General features: G+C 37.7%; 1 protein-coding gene across 5 annotated transcripts; it reads right to left on the reverse strand.

The window, feature by feature from the left end:
• On the reverse strand, positions 1–27,754 carry TRA2B (transformer 2 beta homolog). Of its 5 annotated transcripts, none has more exons than XM_058187224.1 (9): positions 27,496–27,742; positions 16,703–16,836; positions 13,427–13,589; positions 11,382–11,570; positions 9,759–9,874; positions 6,174–6,257; positions 2,939–2,995; positions 1,767–1,840; positions 1–369 (listed from the first exon to the last, which is right to left on the reverse strand). In XM_058187224.1, exons 1-9 carry the CDS (start codon positions 27,529–27,531, stop codon positions 359–361), a joined length of 864 nt encoding a protein of 287 aa, XP_058043207.1. In that variant the 5' UTR covers positions 27,532–27,742; the 3' UTR covers positions 1–358. The 5 variants fall into 5 exon arrangements, with proteins under 5 accessions (XP_058043207.1, XP_058043205.1, XP_058043209.1 ...); XM_058187222.1 differs by having other exon boundaries at positions 13,385–13,589; positions 27,496–27,728; XM_058187226.1 differs by lacking the exon at positions 1,767–1,840 and having other exon boundaries at positions 13,385–13,589; positions 27,496–27,733.

The raw sequence follows: 27,754 nt of genomic DNA on the forward strand, positions 1-27,754 counted from the left end.
GTAAGTAAAAAAATGTTTATTATGCCACCATTTCAATGCATCTTACACAGGTTTTGATCTTCAAAATACCCTAGAAACTGAAAAAAAAATATCGAAGAATTTAGATAACAGAAATCCTTCTGCAAAGTTCAGACTAAACACATGCGAAAGACATACTCTTCTCAAAAACACAATTCTGAACAAAGCACCAACTACACAAATATGCAGAATGGTACAACACTTTAGAACTTCACCAAAATATTCTCCATAAAAGGTGTAAAAGTCACCTAATTCACTAGGCACCATTCAACTGAACAAAAATAACAAGTATGCAATCACACTGCAGTGTTTGCAGCTATAAAGTCTTCATTTTTTCACTTCAATAGCGACCTGCAATGCAGAAAGAAAGAAGCGATTTAGAATTTTGAATCACTGCAATTCTGTGAAAAGACACTGTTAATTTATAAACTATACTATTTGGAGAAATAATACAGAATATTGGACAACTGTTGAAGGCATTTCCCCCTTATGCATAGATTCAGATTTCTTCTCCTGTTTGTAAAATGTGACTGCTAATAGAGGAGAAAAAGTGGCAATTTTCGCCAATTTAACCAATAAACTGCAGTGCCATTTCCCATTATTCTGTAAATGTTTTGGTAATCTAGAGAATGTTTGTGATACATTGCAAGAAATGATACAATGCAAGCAGACTTTGAATCATGCCTGTATATGCAAAAGCAAAATGGGTTTATGTACTTTACCTTAGTCCAATTAAATGACAGTATAAATTTCTATTTGGATCCAAAGGATCTCTTTAAAATATTACTTTTTAATGAAGTTAATGACTAATTTTAAAATGAATCTAAATTTAACCCAGAAAACATACTTTGTTGGTGTTATTCCAACAACTTATTCTATTTATTGATGTATCATTTGAATCAAGAATATTGGTCTAAAATTTTCACTAGGAACCCTTGAGGAACAAGAATTAGTACAAGTACACATGCATATATAACAATGGGGCTCATTGTAAAAGGTACGCTAATTAATTTAATAGTTAAAATATTTTCTTTCCAAAAGAACATTTCTATATCAAGGTGAAGACAACTGAGAGCAGGAGGTTTTTTGAAATCAGACAAAAACTTGGCAGTAATGTATCTGTTTTTTTTAAAACAGAAAACACAACATTTTTTTAAATAACTGGAACAGGAATCAATTATACTTTCTAAAAATATTAATTACCTCACTGTCCAATTAAGGGCAAATGTTAGGTTTCCCCCCACCCAATTATGTTATGAGGATTTGTTGTGCAAAAAATGGCCTCCAACTAGTAAAACTATTGCTTTATTTCATTTGGATGCAACTGAATTAATTCAAAGCTCTGATAAACATTGTTTTCAATAACTGAAGATAATGGAGATAATGAAATGAGCAGAGGACAAATGAGTTTTGTGACTCAGTATTCTAGAAATGCTTTGTAAAAATTGTTAGGGCAACACTGCTTATCAAAAGATTAAAGCAGGCAACTCTAGAGTCTGTCCCCACTTGCCTACTATCTGTTTTGGTATGCACATGAACATGCTTCTGATATAGTTGGTCTCTTTGAAAGCAGAGCTTTAGCTCTTTGCTTGTATAACTATTCTTTGTAAAGCATAGCTTTCAAATGCTTTGCACAGCTCTTAGTTCAAGGAGTTTACTATAGGTTTATATTTATATACTGCTATGGTCCACATTAACTCTACTGGCCTGTAATGGCAAAATTATATTCAACTGAACTTGTTACTTACGAGGCGAGTAGGATCGAGACCGGGAACGGGATCTATAACCCCCTCGGCTATAATATGGAGATGGTGATCTTCTCCTGCACAAAAAAATGTGACAGTGTTGGATATACACACTAACTTGCACTGCTACAAATAACCTTGGTATATATATATCTATATCTATATCTTGGTATATATATCAAGGACAGTACATAAGAATACTGGATCATCATGGATGTTTCAAATCTACTAGTTCATGTATCTATCTACTATATCTACTGTATCTTATCATAGGGCAACATTTTTTGAACCCAGGTACCACAAATGGTCTAACTTACAGAATGCGGTCTGAGATCCATGACTCCTGAGGTAGTGAAATTTGGAAAAGTTGTAGCTGCTCTAATGCTACTGATTGCTCTAGTCATGTGATTTCCATTTTCTCAGCCAGTCTCACAATCTCTTTTTCTCTCTCCCACCTAGCAGCAACCACTTATCTCCTCCTAAGGAAGGAGAATGAATTTCCAATGCTCCCTGCCAGATTTCCACAATTAATGAAGAATTCCACTTAATAGGAAAGCTGGCAGAAAGTTGGAAGTCGCTCCTGCTCCCACTGCTTTTTTGTCCACCCTTGGTCATTCTTTTTCTATTTAGGTAAGAAAATATCTTCTGGAAAGATGACCCAAAGGGACACAGGTTGTCTAGTTATTATTAAATGCTGCTATTTTTACAATCTGCTTAGTAATATTGTACAGTAGACATCAAATCAGATAAGCCAGGAAGGAAGTTAGAAATTAACCTTAAAGCTAGTTTTTAGCCCAAACAGTAATGTTATTACTACTGCATCTGAATTAACATTACTTGAGTAGCATTTAAATGAATTACAGCTGGAAATTGGAAATGATAAGATTGCTCAATATAATGCATTTTAATTTTAAATATGGCAGTATAGTTTTGAATCACATAAATGTTCTAACTAAAATGACTACTTCAATCTTGTAGTATAAGATGTAACAATGATCTGCCTCCTTAATACAGCTAGATCAAAATATTTATTTGGAAACCAGGTAAAAACAATCGCTCATCAGTATCGGCTTTGAGGATAGCCTTCCATATAGATTTTTATCACTGTCCAAAAAAGATTCCCATTTCACCATCGCTGGCATTTTAAAAATCTTAATCAAAATCCTTCAACATACCTGTACATCTGATCCCTATCTTGGGCAGCTCGCCATCCTCCTCCACCTCCACCTCCTCTATAAAAGGATAAGCAGAACATTTTTAAAAAGCTTTGTTAAAATCGCAAAATACAAATAACCGATATAAAGGAATAATTTAGAAAAAAGTCCTGGAATTGAAACAAAAATCATATGAATTGCATTACCGCACCAGCCACTGATGCAACAAAATACTCTAAACAGAAAGTGTTGAATCCAAAATCCTTTGTTTCAAGCTCAACACAGTTATTCTATTTTTAATTAAATGTTTCAATGCTGTTCCAACTATCCCAGAAATTTTCATCCTTGAAAAAGGCCCTTTCTTAACTTAGGAAAATTGCTTTAAGTTTGAATGGGGTATTTTGAGCTTGGAATACTTCGTAAGAATAACAGAAGAATCCTGCTGAATCTGGCTGTAAATTTACTTGACCCAATATTTGGTGTCACACGTGGCCAAGTGGCTATATTAGGAAAAGATTATTATGCCTGAACTGGACAGCAATATCGTCAACTGTTAATTCCAGTAAACAATACAGGTAGCTGTCATCTTAACAACAGTTCATTTAGTGACTGTTCAAAATTATAATGGAACTGAAAAAAGTGACATGAGCATTTTTCACACTTACAACTGTTGCAGCATCTCCATGGCCTTGTGATCAAAATTCAAATGCTTGTTAACTGGTTCATATTTATGACGGTTGCAGTGTCCAGAGATTATGTGATCACCTTTTGCAACCTTTTGACAAGCAAAGTCATTGGGAAAGCTAACAATTGTGACAAGGAAGGTTGTAAAGTAGGGCAAATTTCACTTAACAAATGAACATACATTTTGGGCTCAATTGCAGTCATAAGTCAAAGACTACCTGTATTTAAGGCATATTACCTATGATTCAAGAGGCAGTAAACAACAGCATCAGAAACAACTCAAAACTTGATCTTAAATGAATCTGTCTCCTTTTAAAAGCCCTGGCCTTAATTATTTTAAGGGGAGAAAAAACTGCCCTATTTAATTTTTCTACACCATGTCTGATTTTACTGGTAATCCTCCTTTAACTGTTCATACAGACCATTCAAAGTTAAAATAGCATTGAATAAATGTTTACAGCTGGTCCTTGAAGTTATGGCCTTGCAGCACACCCCCATGATTGTGTGATCAAAATTTGGGTGCTTGGCAGCCTGCTTACATTTATGACTGCAGTATGCACTTCAACATTCCCTGCCTGTTAGCCCCCACCCCCAAATCTCTGCCCCTTTGGTCACTCTGCACTTCACTTCACTCCACCTACATTTATTTTTCCCAGCTGACCTTCGCCATCTCCTTCCACTCATTGCTGACAAGGCAGTTGCTGGTCTCTTGTGGCAAGATAGGAGAGGTGTGAGGTTCCCCCTAACAACCGCAACTGGGATTAATAGAACTGCCATTACTAAGCGGGGCAATCACTTAATGACCAATCACCCAATGACTGGTTCAGTTAGCTACAAAAATTCCAATCCTAATTATGGTTGTTAGGCAAAAACTACCTATATCCACATTGTGTCTGTGTTATCTTTTTTTAAAACTAGAGAATCCCAAATATTATAGCATTTTTTATAAATATTATGTTGGAACATTCTATTATTTGGACATATTTAGACTTATAATTTATTTTTGAATATTTATTAATATATAGCTGAAAAATTCATTTACAGTATAGTATCCATGAGCTGGCTTTTATCAAAACCCTTGCAAACAGAAAATCAATTCTGTTTAGATTTATAGGGCTGCCAATCTCAAAACAAGCCACTGGAAAGCTTACAATATTAAAAATGATAAACACATATAAAAAAATGTTTATTTCCATAGCAATAACTACTATTTTACGATGACTCTATTCTATCTGTTTGAACATAACCAATAGTTATACACACCCCCACACAACAGAATATAAGCAATACTTCTATATTCAGACATCAACTGTTGGTGAGGTATCAGTACAAATGATAATTAAGCAGTTTTGAGCACTTCTATATTTTGTGTAATTGGAAAGCACTCTCATCCAAAACACGATCCAAAATAGAATTTCTCTTCTTTAGAATTCAGCTGCAAAGGGCCATGAATGAAGGTTATCAAGATTATTTTTAGTCTCAATTCAGCCCGGGACACTTTAGAGATGGTAGTGGTCACACTTGCAGATGATCTGTAGATGGCTTAGGATGGAGCTAGGCAACCACCTAGATTTCTTAGTATGAGAACAGTATCTTGAGATTGGGAGATACTGTAGCATGGGGTGCCTTAAGGCTTGGTCTCCCACTGTTCTCTTTAATGTTTATATAGAACTGCTGGGTGAAGTCATTCGACAGCATGGGGTTACACATCTCTAGCTCTGGCTGGACTATTGAGGTGGTTATCTTTGACTTTCAACAGGGTACCACACATCTGAACAGAGTTGGCAATTTGGTGTCCCTGTGGATTTACTGCTTCAACCTACAAAGCAAGTTGTAGCCATGGTTAAGAGGCTTTTGCACAGATTCACTTTGGACACCAATTGTATCCATTCCTGAACCAGAAGGTCTTGGTTTCAATCACTTGTGCCTTTGTCACTTCCCAGTTGGACTATTGACACATTGGCCTTGAAAGCAACCCAAAAGTTGGTCCAGAGTGAGGTGGCACATGCTGCACTGTATGTTCCCAAGTGTGCCCATTATAGACTGCCACTGCACTGCGCAGGGTGCACAGGATTCCCAGGGTTTTTTTCAGGTGTAATTCAAGACGATAGCTACTACCTTTAAAAGTCTTACATGTTGTGGAGTCAGGCTGATTAGAGTGAGCAAGCTTTAGGTTCCTACTCTTTAATATTGCCATTTATTGGTATTTAGGAATTGTGCCTTTCCTACATTCTACATGTGGGAAGAATGTTTCACACAACATTCTTCCCCCAATACGTGGTAGGCCCCTACCTTCATACCCTTCCAGAAGGCTCTTCCCCCATGTGCTGGGATAATGTGAATTAGTTTTTTATTGCTAATGTTGAGTCACCCAGAATTGTGTTTCATAAGTTTGACAGCCATATAAATAAACTGCAGTGCAAAAGAAGAATATGCAATCTTATTAAACAACTAATTAAATAGATTTGGGAAGACTGTCAATACTGTAAAGAAAAAAGGGATGGAGAGGGTGACAGAGACAGATAAGAGAGGGAGGAGGGAGGGACTGAGATAAACAGGCAGGCAGACTCACCTGTATGATCTACTATAATAGTCACGGTCATCATAGCCTCTATCATAACCTCTGTCATAATAGTCTCTTCGTCGGGAACTACCACTAAATGGGGGTATATATAATATAGTATTAGAAAGACAAATGGATTATATATATTTATTAAAGTAAAAAGCATTAAATTTGTTTCCCATTTTTCTATCAAATCGTGCTCAGATAATATAGTATATGTTAAAAATATCAAGACATATAAAATACTTCAATACCAGAAAAGTATGTTAAACAGTTATATCAAGATTTGCACTATGAAGGCAGTTATATTACTTGCAGTCACATCTTATTTGTTAACTTTCTTTTCCCCCCAGGTCATTGACTCTAGATAAGAATGATTTTAAAGCTTTTTGTGGGTCCACAATGCGCTAAATACATAATGAAACAACTGCTATATATACTATGCTATTAAGGTGGCTTAAGAAACAAGCTGACTTGATTCTTCCTACTCAATACTGCATTTGCAGACTGATATGCAAAATCATAGAGCTCTGCCGTCAATCTTAAGTTTTAAAAATATGAGTGTCAATGAATATCAGCTGGGGAAAGATAAAATACATGTAGCCCTTAAGATGGTTGCTTAGCAACTTTTCAAAGTTACAATGGACATACCTTGGGGTTACTTACAACCCAGATTCAAAGTTCCGATGGTTGAGCCCGCCAGTCAGTAGTTTGATGGCCATTTGCAGTGTCCTGCAGTCATGTCACTTGTTTTGCAACAGTTTTGCCAAAAAAACTGGCATATACTTCCAGTTTTTGGCAAACCTGAGCCCATAGTGAACCACTGGCTTGCTTAATGACTATGCTGGTCACTTTACGATGGTGCAAAAAAGGTTGTAAAATCAGGTTGGTCATATGACTGTCCCATTTTATAATAGTCACAACTTATGATCATGATAGGCAGGCTTATTATAGTCGTTAGTCAAAGACTACTGTTACTGCAGACAAAACAGAATGTTGTGTGTGTCTCATATTCATATTTGTAAAATGTAGAAAGCTGTGATATAGCTCAATAAAAAACTAGGGCTGTGTGCTGATCTAGGTTTAAAGAACCCAATGTAATTTGGAACATATATAGGCATGCCATGAAGTGTCAGAAGTGTATCTTTTGCTGTGTTAACATGATTACTGGTGTGCACTCATTCACTTGAGGCACAGTCTAATAATTTTCTCTTCAAATACAGTTCTCTGTCAGGCCTTATGATTGACTGGCCTGCTGCTGCATGTGGCCTAATCTGCCATGGATAAATCCATCCCCAGCTTGTTGATCATGCTGTAGAAACCAATACCTTTTTCATTTCGGATTTGCCAAACTAATCTTGGTAAAAGAGTTTATGGTTTGTTAGTTGTATCGATTCATAAATTGGGTGTAAGTACAACAACATACAACAGCAATCTGCTTATCAGTTGTAAGGATCTATTACAGCTTGTCATGTTGTACAGACTATTTTTTTTTTAAAAAGGTAAAGGTTTCCACTGTCCAGTCATATCTGACTGTAGGAGATGGAGCTCATCTTAATTTCCAAGCCCGGAGAGCCAGGGTTGTCTGAAGAGGCTTCTGTGGTCATGTGGCACGGAACCCTGTTACCTTCCCACCAAACTGATATCTACTGTATTTATCTACTTGCATTTGCATGCTTTTGAACTGCCAGGCAGGCAGGAGCTGAGGCAAGAATGAGAGCTCATCCTGTTGCATGGTACTTTGGGTCTCACACTATCAACCTTCTGGTGGCCATGCCCAGCATCTCAACTGCTAGGCCACTTAACCCCCTTTCACACAGACTATGAAATCAGGATAACAAAAGAGAATGAGGCATGTTTTGCAATATAATATCTTGTTTTTTACCAATTGATTCTTTCCTGCCTGCCATGTGACATTTTTAAGGCTGAAAGCCTTGTCAGAGGCAGTTATGTTTGGAGCATCATCCTGTAAGTAAGGCCTTAGTATCCCAACGACACATAACGTTGTGTAAAAAGACTCAAATGTAAAGTATTTTATATCTGAAAAGTATACGTGTGTGCATGTCTATGTCTGCAGTGTGCACACATAATCATCCTCATATTTTGAATACCCATTAATTATTTGCTATTTAAACCATTCTCAGAGACTGTAATCCAGTGTCTAGAAGCTACAGCACTCCCACACACAACCAAAAGTATGGATTCGGTAGATGATTTCTTTGTCACAATGAAAACTAGAGAGGAAACTTGAAACAAACATCTTCAAAGAAGTAACATTCATGAGGAAGAAAGCAATAACATAATGGTCATTAGCAGTGGAAATGGCAACAAATCAGAAATTAAGTTATTGAAAAACCACCCACACTAACAAGTGCTCCACTAAATACTGTATTTTTTGGAGTATAAGACGCACCTTAGTTTTTGGGGAGGAAAATAAGAAAAAAGCTGTTTGGCAGGTGGATTGGCCTCCCCGAAAACCCCAATTGGCTGTTCCCAGAGATGAATTTTAGCAACAGGTTCCTTGGTTATGAGCTCTGTGCCTTGCTTTTTTTTGTGTGTGTGTGTGTGTGTGCGCCTCTGAAAGCCCCCAAAACAGAGCTTCAAAAAAAAAGCCTCTGAAGCTTTTTTCAGCCTCTAAAACCTCCGTTTGAAAAGCTGGGTGGGGCTACATTTAGAGTATTTTCACCCTCTTTTTTGGGGGAAAGAAGTGTGTCTTATACGGTGAAAAATACGGTAAGTAACAACCCAACCTCCCACAAGAGACGCTATCTAAAAATATTATTCAGACAAGCACAAATGCACTGCAGCAATCCAGAACAGTTTCCAACAAATTGATAATCAAGCAAGTTTATCAAAGAGTACCTGACCATTCAACCCATTACAACACAACCAACACAAGCTATGAAAGACAAAAACATCTCAAAAACAATCAACAGACTATTACAACCACACAGAATCACAGTAACATATAAACCAATGAAAGCTTTCAAATCATCTTGAATAAACTGAAAGATCCAGCAGCCCAAGGGGGGGGACCCTTGAGTCATCTATAATATAGTGTACAGACTGCAACAGCCATTATATAGTCAGATAAGCAGAGCACATCCATGAACACCAACTAGCCTGAAGACAAAACATGAAGAGACATAATCACAGTTTCAATCTTAGATCAATCTAAATTCAAAAAGTGCTAGGAAATAGGAAGCTTGACAGTCAGAAAAATCAGCCATCAATAACCCAAGGAGATAAATTAACATTGACACTCTATTCAAAAGTCAATAAAAAAGCTAACAAGTAAACAAAAAGCCCAGAACACCACTTTGTCAGCAATCAACATGCAGTTAAATCAGGGATTAGCACCAAACAATCAAGCAGCAACCAATAGCCTAATCAAGGAAATACCAAGGAGAAAATAATATCCTCACCAACAGGGAAAACTACTGTATGTAAAATTGTAGATTGTGTACCAAACTTGAATGTTATTATTTGATACAGAATGCTGTGTTCTATATTCAAAACTGCTCATATATAACATTAAATATGGAATTTTTTTTGGGAAACCTTGACCCAATGAATTAAGAGACAAAAACTTACTAAGTAGGTCTCCCCATGTAAATTCCAGGAGTAGGTGTGTGGGGCCTTTTTGTTATTGAGAAATCAACTCTGATTCTTCTCCCATCAAGCTCCATTCCATTGGCTCTTTCTTTTGCCTAAATGAGGATTAAAAATATATTACAGAATAAATTTAACTTAATCACAACTAGATATAAAATTAATAGCTGGAGTGGAAAGTCTATCATAGCTTTAACAATGTTGCAATACCACCCTACTATCTGCTTGGAAAAAAAGTGTCATAACTTATACAATTTCTTGTGAATTTATTCGTCGTAGCCTGGGTCTTATTTTCATAAAAGTTGCGATTTCTCTACCATGAAAGAAAGCTAAGATTATGCTGAATCTAAGAATGAAACATTTTTAATATTTAAAAATTATTTGTGACACAACTGAACAAAACAGGACAGAATCAAATAGGGTTCAAATCCCTACAACTACTATTAAATTATTGGGGCTACCTGACCGATCATCTCCTCTCAAATTAACTTATTTCACAGAGACAAGAATAGAGAATTATGTAGCTCTTTACAGGAATCCAGAATGTCATAATAAAGAAAACTCTATTCTTAATATGCTATAACAATTTAATTACCAGAAACAATTAAATCTGCATTGAAATTACTTCAGTCATAAAAATCAGTGGACAACTGCAGTGTCTTAAACCCTTTAAAACTTAAATACTTTGCAACTCATGAAGGTAAAATGAGGGAGAAACAGATAGAGGCTCTTTAATTTAATGGAGGACAAATAGAATATAAATAGTATGTATATGCAAAAGATGCAAAATGGAAGATCTACATGAATAAAACTGTTGATGCTTGTAGCATGCAAAACTTCAGTTGTGGTCAATTTTAAAAGTATATGTAGCTACTAGCTGGATGCCTGTGCTTCGCTACGAAACTATGTGCTCGGGCTTGATAAATTAACACTTACAGCCTGAAACAATGTAGAATGTTTAACTCCGTAGCATCAGTGTGTTAATATAATGCAACTGGCAGTTGGAACAGAGAGGGAGTGGGAACAGAATGTCCCAGCCTGCAGTATTCATCGTATTCATCTGGCTAGCATCCTGTCAGTGTGTTAGAGAGTTAAGGAGTGTTTGGAAACTCAAATAGTATATTCTGTGTGAGCAAGGAGACAGGAAGGAGGCTGAGCATGGCTTAGCTCAACTGTTCTGTAGTAAAGCTGCTTGCTGCTGTGAAAGTAAAACTGAAAGTGAAACTCCTCTCCTCTGCTTGTGTTTTTGCATTTGGAACAATTTCTTTTGAGATGGGGAGGGGGAGTAGAACTCCTTAGCATCAGAGCATGTTAGTAATAATATAGTAAATACTAATGCTCTGATGGTCATTTCGAAAAATCCTGTCTTAGTGAGCACCTAGAAGCCAAGAGGAACATACGTGGCAAATTTCAAGTTTGTAGGCTTTACGGTTCTGGAGATTTTGTGATTAATGCATGAGTGGTTTTCGCTTTTATATATATAGATTAACATGAATCTATGTTCAAGAAATATATTCCTTTTTTATTCTGGAAAAAATACATTTATACAGCTTTAATTAGCATGTTTGCACACATTAATATAATTCAATATAGACTATTCCTTACCTCCTTAGCATCATCAACACTTTCAAAATAAACAAAAGCAAATCCTCTAGAACGCCGAGACTGTTGGTCATATACAATAGAAACATCAGCAATTGGACCGTATTTGGAGAATACTTCTCTCAGATCTCTTTCTGTTGTATATAGGCTTAATCCAAATACTCCAAGACAACAATTTGGATCTGGATTTGCCTGCATAAAAAAAAAAAAGAAAAGAAAAGAAATTCTCATAAGAAGTGAGTGTTCTATAAAAGAAACAAAATACTTTCAAATACAATTTAAAAATATATTTGATGTTAAATAATAAACTGCCTTTCCTAGAGTAAAAAAGGTAAGCAGAGAGCAGAACACTGTCCAAATCTCCAGAATGTTCTGTGATACTCATTAATATACAAACTAAGTTTAGAATACACTAACAACTACTGATAATTATTGGGAGCTGTGATCTCTCATGCTTAACATGATTCACTTTTGTATTACTACAGCATGTTCCTTTTTATGTTTGGACATGAGAAGCTTCCTTTTTTCGTAATACATTTGCTCACACATGAGATCACTTCACCCAGTAGTGATTTAGATAAGTGTTTGTTAATCAACAGGACACTTTTGGATACATAATACAGAAACATTTTTGCACTGAATAAAACAATTGTACATGTCTCTTTAGATCAGAGAAGGGATTTTTAACTAAAGGTCCAAGGACACTTGTGATTAGATTTCAGAAGGTCCATGAATGGGGAAAAATACAATTTTATTTTCAATAACCTCTAGCTGAACTGAACCGTATTTTCTTACCGATTTAATGAATTAAGAAACACATATATTACATTTTTTTTAAAAAAAGAATTTTGATAACTATATTTGAGTACAGGTAATCCTTGTTTAGCAATCTTTGTAGGCACATCGTTGATAAAAAAAGTACAACCAATATTTACATTTATGACTGTTGCAGGTTTGTACAGGTAGTTTTGACTTAATATAATTAGTATGAGAAATTTATTGCTAAGTGTTATATCCTTAAGTGAGCTGTGCCTGATTTTACAAATTTTTCATCACTGTTGTTACATAAATTACCATGATCATTAAACAATTCATGCCTCTCCCACAGACTTTGCTTGTTGGAAGCTTCCCGGAAAGGTAGTTAAATGATCACTTGACCCGAGGAGGTTGAAATTGTCATAAATACATGTCAGGTGCCAAGTGTCTAAATTTTGATCAGGAATGTGGAGGTGCTATAACAGCAGTAAGAACTTGGCAGCAAGTAATTTTCTTCATCATCAATGTAACTTTGAATAATTGATAATTGAATGATCATAGATCTAGTACAGCTTGTAATGCAAAGGAAAGCTGAAGAACGTTAAGCACAGTCTTACAACTGTTTTGCTTAATGACCATCCCAACTGTGATTGCTAAATGAGGACTATCTGTATAAATCATTTTCCCTATAATACAATCTACAGCCACATATCTTATTTTATGCATTTAAGTAAGTTTTCTTAAAAGGACTCTACAGATTCTCAAAGGGATCCATTGCCCAAAGAGCTTAAGAATCTCTGAATTAGAGGATTTTGTGCAATAATTTTTTTACTATACTTCTACTGAAATTATTTGTTTGTTTATAAAGACGTTTTTGTTAGTACATGAAATTGGATAGAAGTAAATCTATGTTTTTTCTGCAGTGAATCATTAAAATCACTACAATAACTATCAGCTCCTTTCCATTTTAAAATATATTAAATTATGTACATAGCCTATATGAAAAAAATCATGACATAATGCATTAAGAGTTAAAAATGTCTTAGCAAACTTTAAAACAAACTGAAAGATGTAAATTAAGACATAATAATATAAATCATTAGTATACAATATCTATTTTAAATAAAATTTACTAAATACATTTAGCATCAATACAACTTTTAACAATATTAGCATTATTAACAATACAATTATAACTTTACAAGATTTCTGGGTAATTTGAAAACTTTAGAACCTCCAAAGACACACACAGCTGAATTATCTCTGGTCAACTGCTGCCATCCCAGCCTTACTCTGTTGCCAACATGACGCCGACGAGTAGACATAGGAGAATGGCTGTGACTATGTCGGCGACGATAGTCGCGGCTATAAGATCTGCTTCTTGATCGTCTGTGGGATCGAGAACGTGAACGTGATCTTGTATAATGTCTGCGAGAACTTCTCCTTGATCTGGATCTATAAAGCATTCAAATTAAAAATGTCATAGTGAACGATAAACACACATCTCAACAATGGACATATAAAATTGCTACTATATTAGAACTAAAATGTACAACATATATATGTATGCAATGCTCCTATCCAGGAATGGAGACTATAAGCATTTCCTGGAATTGGTGGAACCAACATTTTCATCTGACTCAGGAAGAATATTTTTTAGAATTAAAAGGCCAATAAATTGAGTTAACATTTTTAATTACATAATCCTGTGGCCTCTGGGAGGTGCTTCCAAAAAAGGATGGGAGCAAAAGGCTAATAGTGACAACAAAAGCAGTTCAGGTCACACTGGCTAATTCTGAAACAGATTTTATGTCGTACCTGAAGGTTAATACAGAAAAAATGAACCAATGCACAAAACATTTCAAGTACAAAATCAAATGCTAATTCAAATGCTCCAAATTCACAACAAAAATCCAATGTCTGAGTTTCGAACTCAAAGTTAGTTACAGTAGAACACTCAAATTAATTAAAGTTTTGTTCCATTGCAATGTGGGACAGTTGATTGGTCTAGGCTCAGAATATTTTTCTCATTCCGTGCACACCCTTAGTCACATCAATACTGCAACCAAGGTAGTTGTGCTGTATTGCCTTCAACTATACTTTTTATGGGAAGGTAACCTGGAGCATGGACTTTCCTGTAGAGCTCAGTAGGAAAAGGATTATCAGAAACATATTTCAATTACAATATGTTTCTGGTATAAGTGAATCCAAGTGAGGCACTGGGAATTTCAAAGCAAAAATATATGAAGACAGATTTTTTTATTCCTCTCCTCATTGACATATTATTCCACTGTTGGTGTGTTAACATAATGGACAATTCTGGAATCCACCTCTCTGGCTGTTTGGAATGTTCATATATGTACATATATAAATACATGTACACATATACGGTATGTTTTTTACATGTTAGCAGACATTATTTATATCTAGAGGTACTAGAACTGTGATGGTGAACCTATGGCATGCATGCCAGCCATATCGGTGGGCACAAGAGCGTTGCTCTAGCTCAGCTGCAGCACGCATGTGCATGCCAGCCAGCTAATTTTCAGGCCTTCCGGGCCCACTGGAAGTTGCAAAACAGGCTGTTTCCAGCCTGTGGAGGGCCTCGGGGGGGGGGGGAGCCTGGGGAGGACAAAAAACAGGCCTAGCCAGCCCACCAAGCCATCACGTGCAAAAAGCGTGGGATGCAATGAATTATGGGTGTGGACGAGCGTGTGCAAGACCACCACCACCCCCGCTTTTGGCACGCGATGGCAAAAATGTTAGCCATCACTGTACTAGAATATTAAACTTTAACCTTTGTGTACAGCTAATCCTCAGGTTGACTGCAATTAAAGCAGGATTGCCATCATTAAGTAGTGCAGTTGTGTGATGACTGCATCACTTAGCAAAGCAATTGAGATTGTGTTGTAACTCAAGATGTGCGAGTCGCTAAGCTAAAAATGGAGGAAGTAAGGCAAGGAGCATAGGGAGCCACTATGTGTTGTGGCTCCCGCCCCCAAAGCTGCTGCCAGAAAGTGACTCAGAGCCGGGCCTGATGCCAGAAGTGATTTGGACAGTGAGGGAGAAGGGCCGTCAGGACTTACCTCGGAAGCACCGGCCTCCCTGGATCAGCTCCAGGAGCCAGAAGCAGACCAAGTGAAAGAGATAACGAGGCCTCCTTCTCCTGACTCTTCCCGCCCCCAGGCCACGCCTGCAGACCCAGCTGACAGCAATCAGGCTTGGCTCAATCCCAGGTTTCATAGGCAGGAGAGAAGGGAATGACAGAAACAGGGGAGGGGCAGGCCTAGGAGGTGCTAAGTCATGCAGCCACACCCCACAGGATATAAAAGGCAGCAAGAGCTGGTGTGCCTCTTTGTATCAGGCAAATCCACGGACTGACTAGAGCTGAAGGTTGCGATTCACCAGCGTCTTGGCAGCTATCAAGGGCTCTTGGCAGACGCTGATTCTTTTGCTGCCAGAGCTGATAAGAGCCGGCTAATTAAGCCATTGTTCGGACGGAGGCGAGGAGGACACAACACTATGGGATGGAGAGGTCCTTGAGGTTTTTCGTTCCTAGTAGTTAAGTCAGATGGTTCTTACATGTTTAGTAGGCTGGGTGGATCTGGAGGCAAGGGTCCCCAACCTACCTTTAGGAATGCACGTCATGCAAGTGGTGGGCGAGCAAAGCTTCATCTGCCTGTGCATGGGATCTAGGTTGCACACGAAATACATACACACACCGGTCTGTGGAAGACAACTTTTCTTCCAAAACTGATTCCTGGTGCCAGAAAGGCTGGGTACGAGGGATGTGTGGTGCACACAACTACAAGGAGGTTGGGGAAAGTGTGTGCAGGTGAAGGTGTATCCAAATGAATGGGGGAAGGAGGGCATGGTATAAGCAGGGCAGGAGAGAGACTTACCTGAGCAATATGATCTTCCTTGCTAGATTCCCCACTGACTTTGCTTGTGGGAAGCCAGCAGGGAAGGTCAGAAATGGTGATCAGCTGACCACGGGTTGCTGTAACCAGTACGAGCTGGTTACCAAATACCTGAATTTTGTTCATGTGACCATGGGGACATGGCAACAATCGGAACTTCAAGGACCAGTTGTAAGTTCTTTCATTTCAGTATCTTCGTAGCTTCAAATGGTTGCTGAATGAATGATCGTAATTTGAGAACTACCTGTAATGAACTCTAGGGTCCAGTTATATTAGGATCCACTATATTATTTACTTGCCTAACAAGACTTTAATCAACCACTGTTTCAATTAAGATAAGCCATATTATCCTTATGTACAATACAGCAATTAAGCTCACTAGGGACACCTAGAGTAACTAAACAAGATAAAAATGACAATTGGGAATTGAGGACCATATGAAAATTTTAGCACTAAATTCCAAGACCACTAGAATTAAAAGAAAGCTTGCAAACATAAATCTCATAAGGAAATAATTGCAAATCACTCATGTTAACACTGCCAAGAAAACTACATGAATACAGTCACTAAGCTCAATGCAAGAGCATTTTCCTGTATTTAGATAAATTTGAGATAAATTTAACAAAAATATGCATTACATAAGCTTACCGAGATTCAGATCTCGATCTAGTTTTTGACCTAGATCGCCTTGAACCCTCCTTGGATCTAGATCTAGCTGGGGAATGCCTTGGAGACTTGCCAGAACCATGAGCACTTCCACTTCTGGAAGCAGAACGGGACTCCTGTGTATAGAAAATGCGTAATTTAGCTTAAGTTCAATGCCTTTAGTATTTTAGTCTAAAGAAGTTCTGGTGAAAAATAAAGTTCTTTGTCTCCATTATGTGTCCGGGCAGTTGCCACTAGAACTGCCTAGATTTAGGATTTTTTTTGCCTGTTAAGCACTTCTTTTAAAAAAAACCCTGTGTGTTTTTTCTTCTATTAAACAAATAATGCATGCATGCATGTTTATCAAAATATACAGGGACACATAAACAGACTAGTAATTACTTAGCGTAGTGCTTTCAGATTCCAGATTACTTCTTATCTTAACTTCATTTTTATTTCTTTTCTTCATTCTTCCGTTTCAAATTCTGACTTCTTTCATCTTCCCCACTTCACACAAATTGCTCAATATTCTATAAGTGGGACTTCTGGTCTGATAATTAGCATGCATTCACTTTCTTTTTTTTCAAATTTCAGCTTCACTTATTCCTGAGCTTCAAATAATTCTCATTTATAAAACTTGTCAAATGGCGACTTCCGCATTTTCCTTCTTCAACATTAACCTTAATAAAAAAAGAACAGGATGAAGAATATTTAAAACTCCAGGATAGATATCTAGTGTCAAAACTGAAACTAGAAAAAATGCTATGTGTTTGCACGGCTTTTAATTAGTATGCAGTTTTGTTCTAATATTGTGATGCCAGGTTTATGACTGTATTTTTATTTATTTTTTTAGAAAAATGTCAATTCAATTGAAAAAGATTGACCAGCTACAGATTTCCTAATTAAGCCTACTTTAGATGTCCAAATAGTTGAGGATTTAACATACTGATGACTTTTTCATATTTAACATTTAGAAATTAGTAATGTTTTTCAAAATCATGTATTTGCATAATTCCACTCAACTGAGCGTTTTTTAATAGAGACAGAATATATGGATAAACTGAAGAACCTTATTTCTCAATAGCATATGCTTTAATTTCTTCAGCAATTATGGAGAATTCTATCATATGTAAGGGAGCAGTCTTTAAAAAAAACAAAAAACAAACAAAACAAAAAAACAGGAAGCCCCTGGCAGCACCTTTTTGACTAGAAGAAAGTAATTGAAAAGCATAATCATGTGTTTTTGTGAAATGCAGCTAATAAAGTGGACTGAGACGCGTAAAAGCTTATTATAAAAGCCTTTTCATAAAATTTCATCAAAAAGTCAGAAAAGTGTTGCCAGACTTCCGATACGTCACAATGAAAATTTTATGCTAAAATTTTAATTAGTCATGAGAACAGAAAATACATTTGTTTTAAACAATGTATTTTCCAAGCTTATAAATTCATATTTTAAAATTTGGTAGCTTTTATGTTAAATAATTAATACCAATTATTTTAGAACAACTTCATTTTAATTCTTCTTTTTACAAGTAACATTTATCTAGTTCCTATTGTCAGCTTTAGAAGCCTACAATATTTGCACGGACAATACAAAAATACTGTAATACAACTTTTACTGTACCATATACAAAATACAAATGTAACATCACAGGAAGTCTTAGGAGAATTCAATAAGGACATTATATTATAAAACTACGAGCGGTCTCATGCAACATTTCAGTTTTATCACTCATCACAGATAATGGCTAAAACTATACCTTGTTACTGCTAAAGGCAAGTTCATAGATAGTGTCTCACCTGAACTTCTTGCTACATCTCCTTTCTCAACACCCCACACCCCATGAAAATAGAAAGAACTCCAAACTCACAAATTTTTGGTACATAATGCTTATTTGAAAAATGTGACCTGGCAAAGTATTCACATTGAAGGGGGAGCAAATATTTTGTTGAAAACAGGATTTACTTATTTACAATATTTGTATAAGTTTTTCATTTAAAAAAGAATTCTGAAACTGACCTATAAATCTCAAAGCATTTATCTTTAAAAATACAATATTTAAATCAAGTCTGATATTTCATGTATTTTCTAAAAATGATGGAAGATTTTGTAGCACACTACATTTACTATTATAGCAAGTATTATTTATACATTTTCATTTTTATAACAGAGCCAATTTTTTTCATAATTTTGGAATTTTATTGAAATAACAAATGACTGCAAAATAGTCATTTATATAGTCATTACAATATAATGTCTATTATATCCAGCAGTCATGACAGATTGAGAATGTAGTTATGGGAATGGCACACAAAAATTGCCCCTCTAAACTGGAAAGTTACTGAGCAAAAAAGAGTTTATTTCTATGGAATAAAAATGGAGAATCTGGTTAATATGCATGTTAGAGAATGAATGAACCACTGTTTAGACAAGAGTATGCTACTTACTTTTCACACAATTACATCCCAGCAAGTAGTAGCATGAACTTCCCTCCAAATATGGAGTATTTAATGTTTACTAGTGTCATATAAGCTGCATGAACCAAAATCATGAACAGGTAGTCCTTGAGATGCAAGAGGTCATTTAAGGACCGTTCAAAGTTATGACAGATGCCCCCAAACTACATATGAACCTGTTTCAAAGTTATGACGATGCAGTAACTCTGCAAGTCATTCACCTTTATGACCCCACCATAAAAACATTGAAGTACTCCCCACCCCTTTCCCCCTATCCTGCCCTAATGTAACCCATGGTTACATGGGCCTGTTGCCCATGCCTCCTGGAAGCAACTGCCATTTTCCACATGCTGGCAATCCCTTGTGGTCTTTGTAGTGTTCCCATAGCCTAGCAAAAGCCATGAGGTGGGTTGCAGTTTCTCAACAGCTAGCCAGGAGTGGGTTTGCTGTCTCTTAACAAGCAGCCAATCAGGCTAGAAAGCTATGAAAGGTGGAAACCCAGTCTTTGTTTTGCCCCAGAAAAGCAAGAGTACCTTGGTAGGAGGAAATGAAGTGGCAGAACCAAGAAAAAAAGGCAGGCCCAGCATTTTCCTTCCAGTTTCTCGCTGGCAAGAGTCAGCTATGAAGCGTGCATGTGTGGGAGCCAGCAGGAGGCATTGGGGAAGAAGAACATCTTCCTTTTCCTTGCCTTATAGTAAGTATAGTAGTAATCTTTCTACAACAATAGAAGCACCATTTTGAAGGGCCCACAATTCATGATGACTACTCTGAAAATGGCTCGCTTCCAGGCTGTAGCCATGCGGTCTGGGGACAAGAGGCAGCTTGCTCTCATTCATAATGCAACAGAGTTTCCAAAAGGAGGTCTCTGTTAAAAAGTGAATGACCAGCAGGGAGGATCCTGCATGTGGGACCCAAAGGGATGGAAAGCAAAGAGTATCTCAGGGGGCAGGCCTTGAGCAGTCTGGGGCAAGTGGGTTTGTGCCTGGACTAAATCTCCCAGGATTACCCTTACTCCTGAGGCAGCCTATGCTCCATTTAATGATTGTACTGGGCGAACAGGGATGGCTGGTTGTTATGTGATGCAGGGTTCATTTAATCCCAAACGTACAACTCTAATCAGCAGGCTGCATAACGGTCATAACTCGAGCACTACCTGTATTTAGCTGCAGGCTATTATACAGTTCCAAGTGTTATAATTAAGCATATTTTAGGAAAAAAATGAATTAGATAATAGGTTCAGATTGACACTGAAGATTATATATCAAATATGTATCTCATGGCAAATGTAATATAAATCCTAAACTGGTGTCAGTTTCAACAAGACAGAATGATTTGCATCCTGTAGCCAAAAAGGGCATTTTCAGCTCTGGCTGGTGCACCCAGTTGTGACAATTTCTCAAAACAGAAAGCCATGAATATAAATAAACATTTGTGTGATACAGGTAGTCCTTGACTTATGTCTACAATTGAGCCCAAAATTTCTGTTGCTAAGTGAGACATTTGTTAAGTGAGTTTTGCTCCATTTTACAATGTTTTTTGCTACAGTTGTTAAGTGAATCACTACAGCTAAGTTAGTCATACAGTTGTTAAGTGAATCTGGCTTCCCCATTGACTTTGCTTGTCAGATCGCAAAAGGTGATCGATCACATGACCCAGGACACTGCAACTGCCATAAATGTGAGCCAGTTGCCAAACATCTGAATTTTCATCACATGACCATGGGGATGCTGCAACAATCATAAATGTGAAAAACAGTCATCAGTCACTTTTTTCAGTGCCGTTATAACCTTGAAAGATCACTAAATGAACAGTTGTAAATTGAGAACTACCTGTATTGATACCCTTTGAACGGATTACTATTTGTTGTATATGGGGTTGCCCTGGAAGACAACTAAGAAACTTCAGATGGTGCAGAATGCAACTGCCTATGAGGTAATGGCTCAGACACTTTACTGTTGCATTACCTCAATATTAGGGGATTTCCATTGGCAATTAAGTTAGTTAATATGCTATTTATCTCCTATGAAGCCTAATTGACTTATGGCTAGAATATTTCAAGATTGTCTATTCTCACATATATACAAACAGAAAATACCTGCTGAATGTTTATATACCATGATATTCAGTAGCAAGGGGCACAGAAACCAGCACTTTGTGTGCTCCGTCTATTAGAACAGAACAATTACTAGATATGAAGGTGGCCCCATCTCACAATCTTCCAGAAACTTGTTAAAATTTGGTTATCCTGGAAGCACTTTAGTAAAATGTTGTCCAAATAAGATGGAATGCCATGAATTCTACTGCAGTTTGATGTTATTGTAATTAACTGTTTTACTTTCATTGTCAACTTTTTATGCAGATTGATTTTATACCATTTCTGAAGATGTAAACATTTAATAAAGCAATAAAAATAAGTTGTCATTGTATGAAATTTTCTAAGGTTTCAGCACAAGAAATGTAATTCAATACATGGAAACAACCCAATTCCTTCCAAATATTCTGAACAACTATTTCCACAACATCCAACTTTGGACATGTTGGGACAACATAGGAACTGTAGACAAAATATCTGCAGGACAGCAGGTTGCTTGCGTAAGTGCAAATAAAATGACAGGTTCACATGCATTTTCTTATGGATAGAAGAATGGTATTATATACAAATCAAGTAAACAAGAAAACTTGTTTTTAAAAATGCTAGTTTGTCCTTAAAGCTGTTTTTATGTTATGTTTTTAGAGCATAATTTGGAATCTTAAACAAAAATGCTGGTTGATTTTCTAAGTTTTTAAAAGTGAAAGGTTCTGCTCACAGTCATCCATATAACAGTGCTAATAAGCTGTGAACACCATCAGTCACCTTTTAGGTACCTTTTATTATTTTGGCCCCTTGTTCCCAGACATGACATTATAGATATTTTGTGGAAAAGCAAGATTTACATAGCAGTTTTGCAACAGCATTCATGATGTGCTTTTGAAAGTCTGAAAATGTTCACTGATCAAAAAGATTACCTGTTTATGCTACATGAGCCAACAAATGCATTCCACATAAAAATAATCTGCTTTTAAAACGCATTCCCTTTGGTTTTGGCAGCAAAAGCTTTCTAGAAACCAGTAAAGCATGTTCCTCTAGAATCTTAATGGTTTTCATGTTTCATGTGGATTCATTTTCTTCCACCAAAGTGATTCCCAAGTCAGAACAATATAATTGAGTAAAATATGAAAGATAAAACTCTGTATAATTTATTTTCAAAAATATGTCATTTATTCATCCAGCTCTTTTATGAAAATCCACATGCAGAGTAACTAAGCACAACTGGTGCTCAATTTTTTTAATGAAAAAATACCAAGTTGGCTACAGTAAGAGATCCAATAATTCATGGTATAAACATTACTGCAGAGTACAGCATTTCTCCTTTTTTTTCTTTGCCTGAAAGTACTCTCAAACTGTTCTATCCCCTTTTTTTAGTGATTTAGGGAATAGAATGGCCCATGAGATACCTTAATTTTTTGATCAACCTTATCTTTAAAAGTTAATCCCAGCAACAAGCAAGAATCAAGTATAAAAATATTGTCATCAAGAAAAAAAATCTTAAAAACAAAATAAATTTTTAGTAGTAAGGAGTTTCAGCAAATATAAGTACAAATTTTGATTCCTGGATAATACAGGACACATTTCTGCAGTTTTAAGGGATAGATTTATTCAGAATTAAATTTGTTGAAGCCACAACTAAAAATGTTGACTTCTATTACAGTACAGTTTGCACTTTCCTTGCTTTATTAAATCTGGGAAGAGACCAGTAATTTCGTAATATACTATAGTGTGATTGCTTCCTATATTAGGGAACTCCTGAACAGAGAGCTAGCCTGTATGACTTTGTTTTGAAATTCAGAGATTATAAGCACGTCAACATTTCTTTTAGTCTGCAGTTTCCATGAGTTTTAAGCTAAACATTTAAAAATATTTTGAGTAAAAGCTTTTTGTATTAAATTTTCAGTGTCAAGTTTACAAACTTTTAAATTGATTTCATAAGAAGAACATGTGAACCCCTCATTCTTGTTTTCACAGATCTGGCACAACCCTTTCAGTTTAACTACCACACTGAATTCATGCCTTCATAGTTTTTTATCCCCATCTATCCTTTTTCTATGCCTTCATTTCCACATTACTTTTTCCCCCCAACGTTTATCTAAGGCTGTCGCCATACTAATCTCTACCTTGCAGTAATTGCATCCACAGCTAGCAGCATCTTCAGCATTTTTTTCCAGGAGGTAAAACCCTCCCACTATGCATTTCTCTGTCTTGTTTTCATTTACTTAAGAGCGGTTACCATGCACTGTTGCTCTCAAGATTATTTGTAGACCCATTTTGAATATATTGGCAAAGAATATGCCAATGCAGTCATCCTTTCCAGCTACATTGAATGGTTTTTTTTGTTTAAAAGCCAGATTTTTCTGTGAAGCAAATCTGAGTAATTAAGAAACTTTTTTTCAAAAGGTAGTCCTCACACAACTATGCAACCAAGTTTTTTAAAAAATCCACAGAATTTAGTGTAGAATTATTTTTGGAGGCTACTCTGATGGTATAAAATACATTTCAATCATTCAGCCTAAAAAAAGATATAACCTGTGAGCCAAAATTCAATTACTTTGCAAACCTAAGAAATTAACTTAATGAAGAATTGAATATGTATTTCTTAAGGACAGCAAACTTCTATTTCACTGTATGTTACTAATTAATCATGCCAAAGGTGCTTTCCAAAAGGCAACTGGACTTTCTTGGTTTCTTTAAAATGTTTCACTTCTCATACTAATGCTTCTTTGTTGGAGGGGTTTTCCCTGTCGCCTTGAAAGAGGCGGTGGTGAGACCCCTCCTCAAGAAGCCTTCCCTGGACCAAGCTGTTTCAGGTAATTATCGTCCGGTCTCCAACCTTCGCTTTGTGGCGAAGGTTGTAGAGAGTGTGGTGGCACGTCAATTACCCCAGTACCTGGATGAAACTGTCTATCTAGACCCGTTCTAGTCCGGCTTCCGGCCCGTATACAGCACGGAGACGGCTTTGGTCGCGTTGGTAGATGATCTCTGGAGGGCCAGGGATAGGGGTTATTCCTCTGCCCTGGTCCTATTAGACCTCTCAGCGGCTTTTGATACCATCGACCATGGTATCCTGCTGCACCGGTTGGAGGGATTGGGAGTGGGGGGCAGTTTATCGGTGGTTCTCCTCCTATCTCTCTGACTGGTCGCAGACGGTGTTGACAGGGAGGACAGAGGTCGACCTCGAGACACCTCACTTGTGGGGTGCCGCAGGGGTCGATTCTCTCACCCCTCTTGTTCAACATCTATATGAAGCCGCTGGGTGAGATCATCAGTGGCTTCGGTGTGAGATATCAACTCTACGCTGATGATACTCGGCTGTATTTTTCCACACCGGGCCACCCCAACGAAGCTGTCAAAGTGCTGTCCCGGTGTCTGGAGGCCGTACGGGTCTGGATGGGGAGAAACAGGCTCAAGCTCAATCCCTCCAAGACAGAGTGGCTGTGGATGCCGGCACCCCGGTACAGTCAGCTGCAGCCACGGCTGACTGTTGGGGGCGAGTCACTGGCCCCAATGGAAAGGGTGCGTAACTTGGGTGTTCTCCTGGATGGACGGCTGTCTTTTGAAGATCATTTGATGGCCGTCTCCAGGACAGCCTTTTACCAAGTTCGCCTGGTTCGCCAGTTGCGCCCCTTCCTAGACCGGGATGCCCTATGCACAGTCACTCATGCTCTCATGACATCCCGCCTGAATTACTGCAATGCTCTCTACATGGGGCTTCCCTTGAGGAGCACCCGGAGGCTACAGTTAGTCCAGAATGCAGCTGCGCGGGTGATAGAGGGAGCCCCTTGTGGCTCCCATGTGACACCACTCCTGTGCAGACTGCACTGGCTACCTGTGGCTTTCCGGGTGCGCTTCAAGGTTTTGGTAACCATCTTCAAAGCGCTCCATGGCTTAGGGCCGGGCTACTTACGGGACCGTCTGCTGCCACCGACTGCCTCCCACCGACCCGTGCGCTCACAGGGAGGGACTCCTTCGGGTGCCGTCCGCCAGGCAGTGCCGACTGGCGACACCCAGGGGAAGGGCCTTCTCTGTGGGGGCCCCCACCCTCTGGAATGAACTTCCCCTGGGACTCCGTCAACTTCCCGACCTTCGAACCTTTCGCTGCGAGCTTAAGATATATCTATTTATTTGCGCAGGACTAGGCTAGGTTTTTAATTAAATGTAGTTTTAATGGGTTTTTATTATTTTAATTGTAAATTTTATTTCGGCCTTATTTAATAAGTTTTTTAATTAGTATTTTATTTCTGTATTTATAGTTATGTATTTGTATTTTTAATAGGCTGTAAACCGCCCTGAGTCCCTTGGGAGATAGGGCGGTATAAAAATATGATTAAATAAATAAATAAATCCAAGAAACTTCTTCAGTTCTGAATGAGAAGTGAAATCTTTTCCAGGAAAATAAAACCCAAGATTTGCCTTTTGAAAGCACCTTTGGAAAAATCATGAACTGGATGACTGAGAATCTCTATAGACACTACTAATTAATGTATCATCACCTAGCTCACTCTATTTACTGTACAATATATATATGGGGTTACAAGATTAGGCCTAATTGGAAGATCACCAAGCAGTACAAGTGTGAGATGCTGGGAAAAAAATCTCAAGGACAAAACAATGCTGAGAAAGCTATATGGATATGTCCACTTAACATAATTTTGGTTTGAGGATGCCTTTGTCTACTTTCAACATATTAGCTTCCCAGGAAATGAGTATTTTTTTAAAAAACAGCATTTTTTCTACTGTATAGCATGGTCTACTGAGGTGATATCAGCAAATTTAAAACTGTAGTACTAAAAGAAAACCATGCCTATTAGGAAAATTTACTGTAGCCAATTTTACACAGTAAAAGTGGTACTCATTTATAGCTAGGCATTTATCATAGTATGTGCTAAATTATAGTATACTACTGAATGCAACAATCATATAGTATTTAGGATTCACAACTACAAAGTCCAATAAGCCATAAAGTATCCTTTAGAAGATTAATAATGGTGGCTATATAAACATTTTTTTTGCAACCCCCCCCCCTTCTGAGCTCAGTTGAGTCTCAGTGCAGAAAACTGAAAAGAAAAGATGAAAGGAACCGTTTTCGTACTCAATTTCTCTTTCTGAATCAGCAATCCAATTTGATTAAAATACTAATATACCATGGCTCGGTTAGAGAATTCCTAAACATGCACCTCAACAACTTAGTTGATTGGTATTTTCCAAAATTCCAAACTTCATCTCTTGCACAAAATCTACATTTTTGCCATGCAACTCTGTTATAAAAGTTGCAAAATGACTGTGGCCTCCTCCTCCTGCTGTAAGCAGCAGCCTAACACATTAAATATTGTATCGCAGTTAAGATGCAGCATTTGTGCACCTTATTTTTTTCTGCTTTGTTTCAGATTCAGCTATATTAAACCAATGCTTTTATTGCTAATTAGCAGGTAAACCAATATTACACTGTTTGAGAAGTCAATGTAGTTTGAAATAAAAAATTCAGCTTTTTAAATTATCCACTACTTCGGCGATGCCTCACTTATTCTGCCTTTCTATTCCACAAACACTAATAGGATATGTTAAGTTTACATTCAAAGAACCCATACTGAACATTACTTTTCAATGTATTTTTTTAAGGAAACGCTTTGTATGCTGCGATACAGCAATGCTGGGCTTTGATGACAATGCTTTTCCGTTAACAAGTCAAATTATATAAGAATTCACGGTGCACGTGCGCAAGAGCAAAAATCTGGAGCGAAGCTGAAACACCATCCAGTAAAGTGGAAAGAATGAAATATGTAACTATCAGAGACGTCTAGATGCAAACACCGCGAATGGCACTTGCCATTTGCAGAGAAATCAGCTCTATAGCATTCCAGCGAGGAAACGTTGCCAATCTTTTCCGCGGCCATTTTGTCCCCGCGGCGGCGCGTTTCTGCGGGTCAACTGCCCAAGATGGCGTCGGGAGAGGGGCTCACCATAGAGCTCCACGTCACAGCGCGCCCTCTCTACAGGAAACGGTGGGCCATTTTCTCGCGCCAAATCAAGACGATTAAGGCTAAGACGGGAGAGGACGTTAGGCCGGAGGAACAGCCGTTAGTTTCCCCATTCAAAGTCTTTCCCTCTAGCTTCACGCCAGTCCCAGAGAAAAGGGAAGGGAAGTCAAGATGCTTTTTCTTTAAAAGGAAAAAAAAGCCGAAAATGCGTGTTTTCTCTTTTAATTAAACAGGCTGCTTAAACCGCGCTCGCAAGCACTGTATATTACCCGTTCGCCGTAGTTCTGCTCCCCGCTGTCGCTCATTCTCCCGTTTAGGAGCGCTGGACGCCAACCACGGTTTCTAACGCCAAACCGTCTCTTCGCTAGTCTTCTCCGCAGAGGAAATGACGGAGTTTCCCAAGCCCCGCCCTCGCACTCGAGCGTCCACTGCCTCGCTCCTTCTTCTTCCGTTCTCTTCGGCTCCGGCGCCTCCCTTCCTTTGGGCGGGGGCCTCAACTCGTCTTGGGAATCTGTTTTGTGCGAGGAG

This window comes from Ahaetulla prasina, chromosome 6 (genome assembly GCF_028640845.1).
Source record: "Ahaetulla prasina isolate Xishuangbanna chromosome 6, ASM2864084v1, whole genome shotgun sequence".
Taxonomy (NCBI): Eukaryota; Metazoa; Chordata; class Lepidosauria; order Squamata; family Colubridae; genus Ahaetulla; species Ahaetulla prasina.

Excerpts from the sequence above, each read along its gene's own strand:
- TRA2B (XM_058187222.1), bottom strand. The coding sequence starts at position 27,531 with ATGAGCGACAGCGGGGAGCAGAACTACGGCGAACGG. Across the intron at positions 16,837-27,495 it reads AGCAGAACTACGGCGAACGG|GAGTCCCGTTCTGCTTCCAG; the intron begins GTAATATACAGT and ends TTCTATACACAG. Across the intron at positions 2,996-6,173 it reads TATTATAGTAGATCATACAG|AGGAGGTGGAGGTGGAGGAG; the intron begins GTGAGTCTGCCT and ends ATCCTTTTATAG.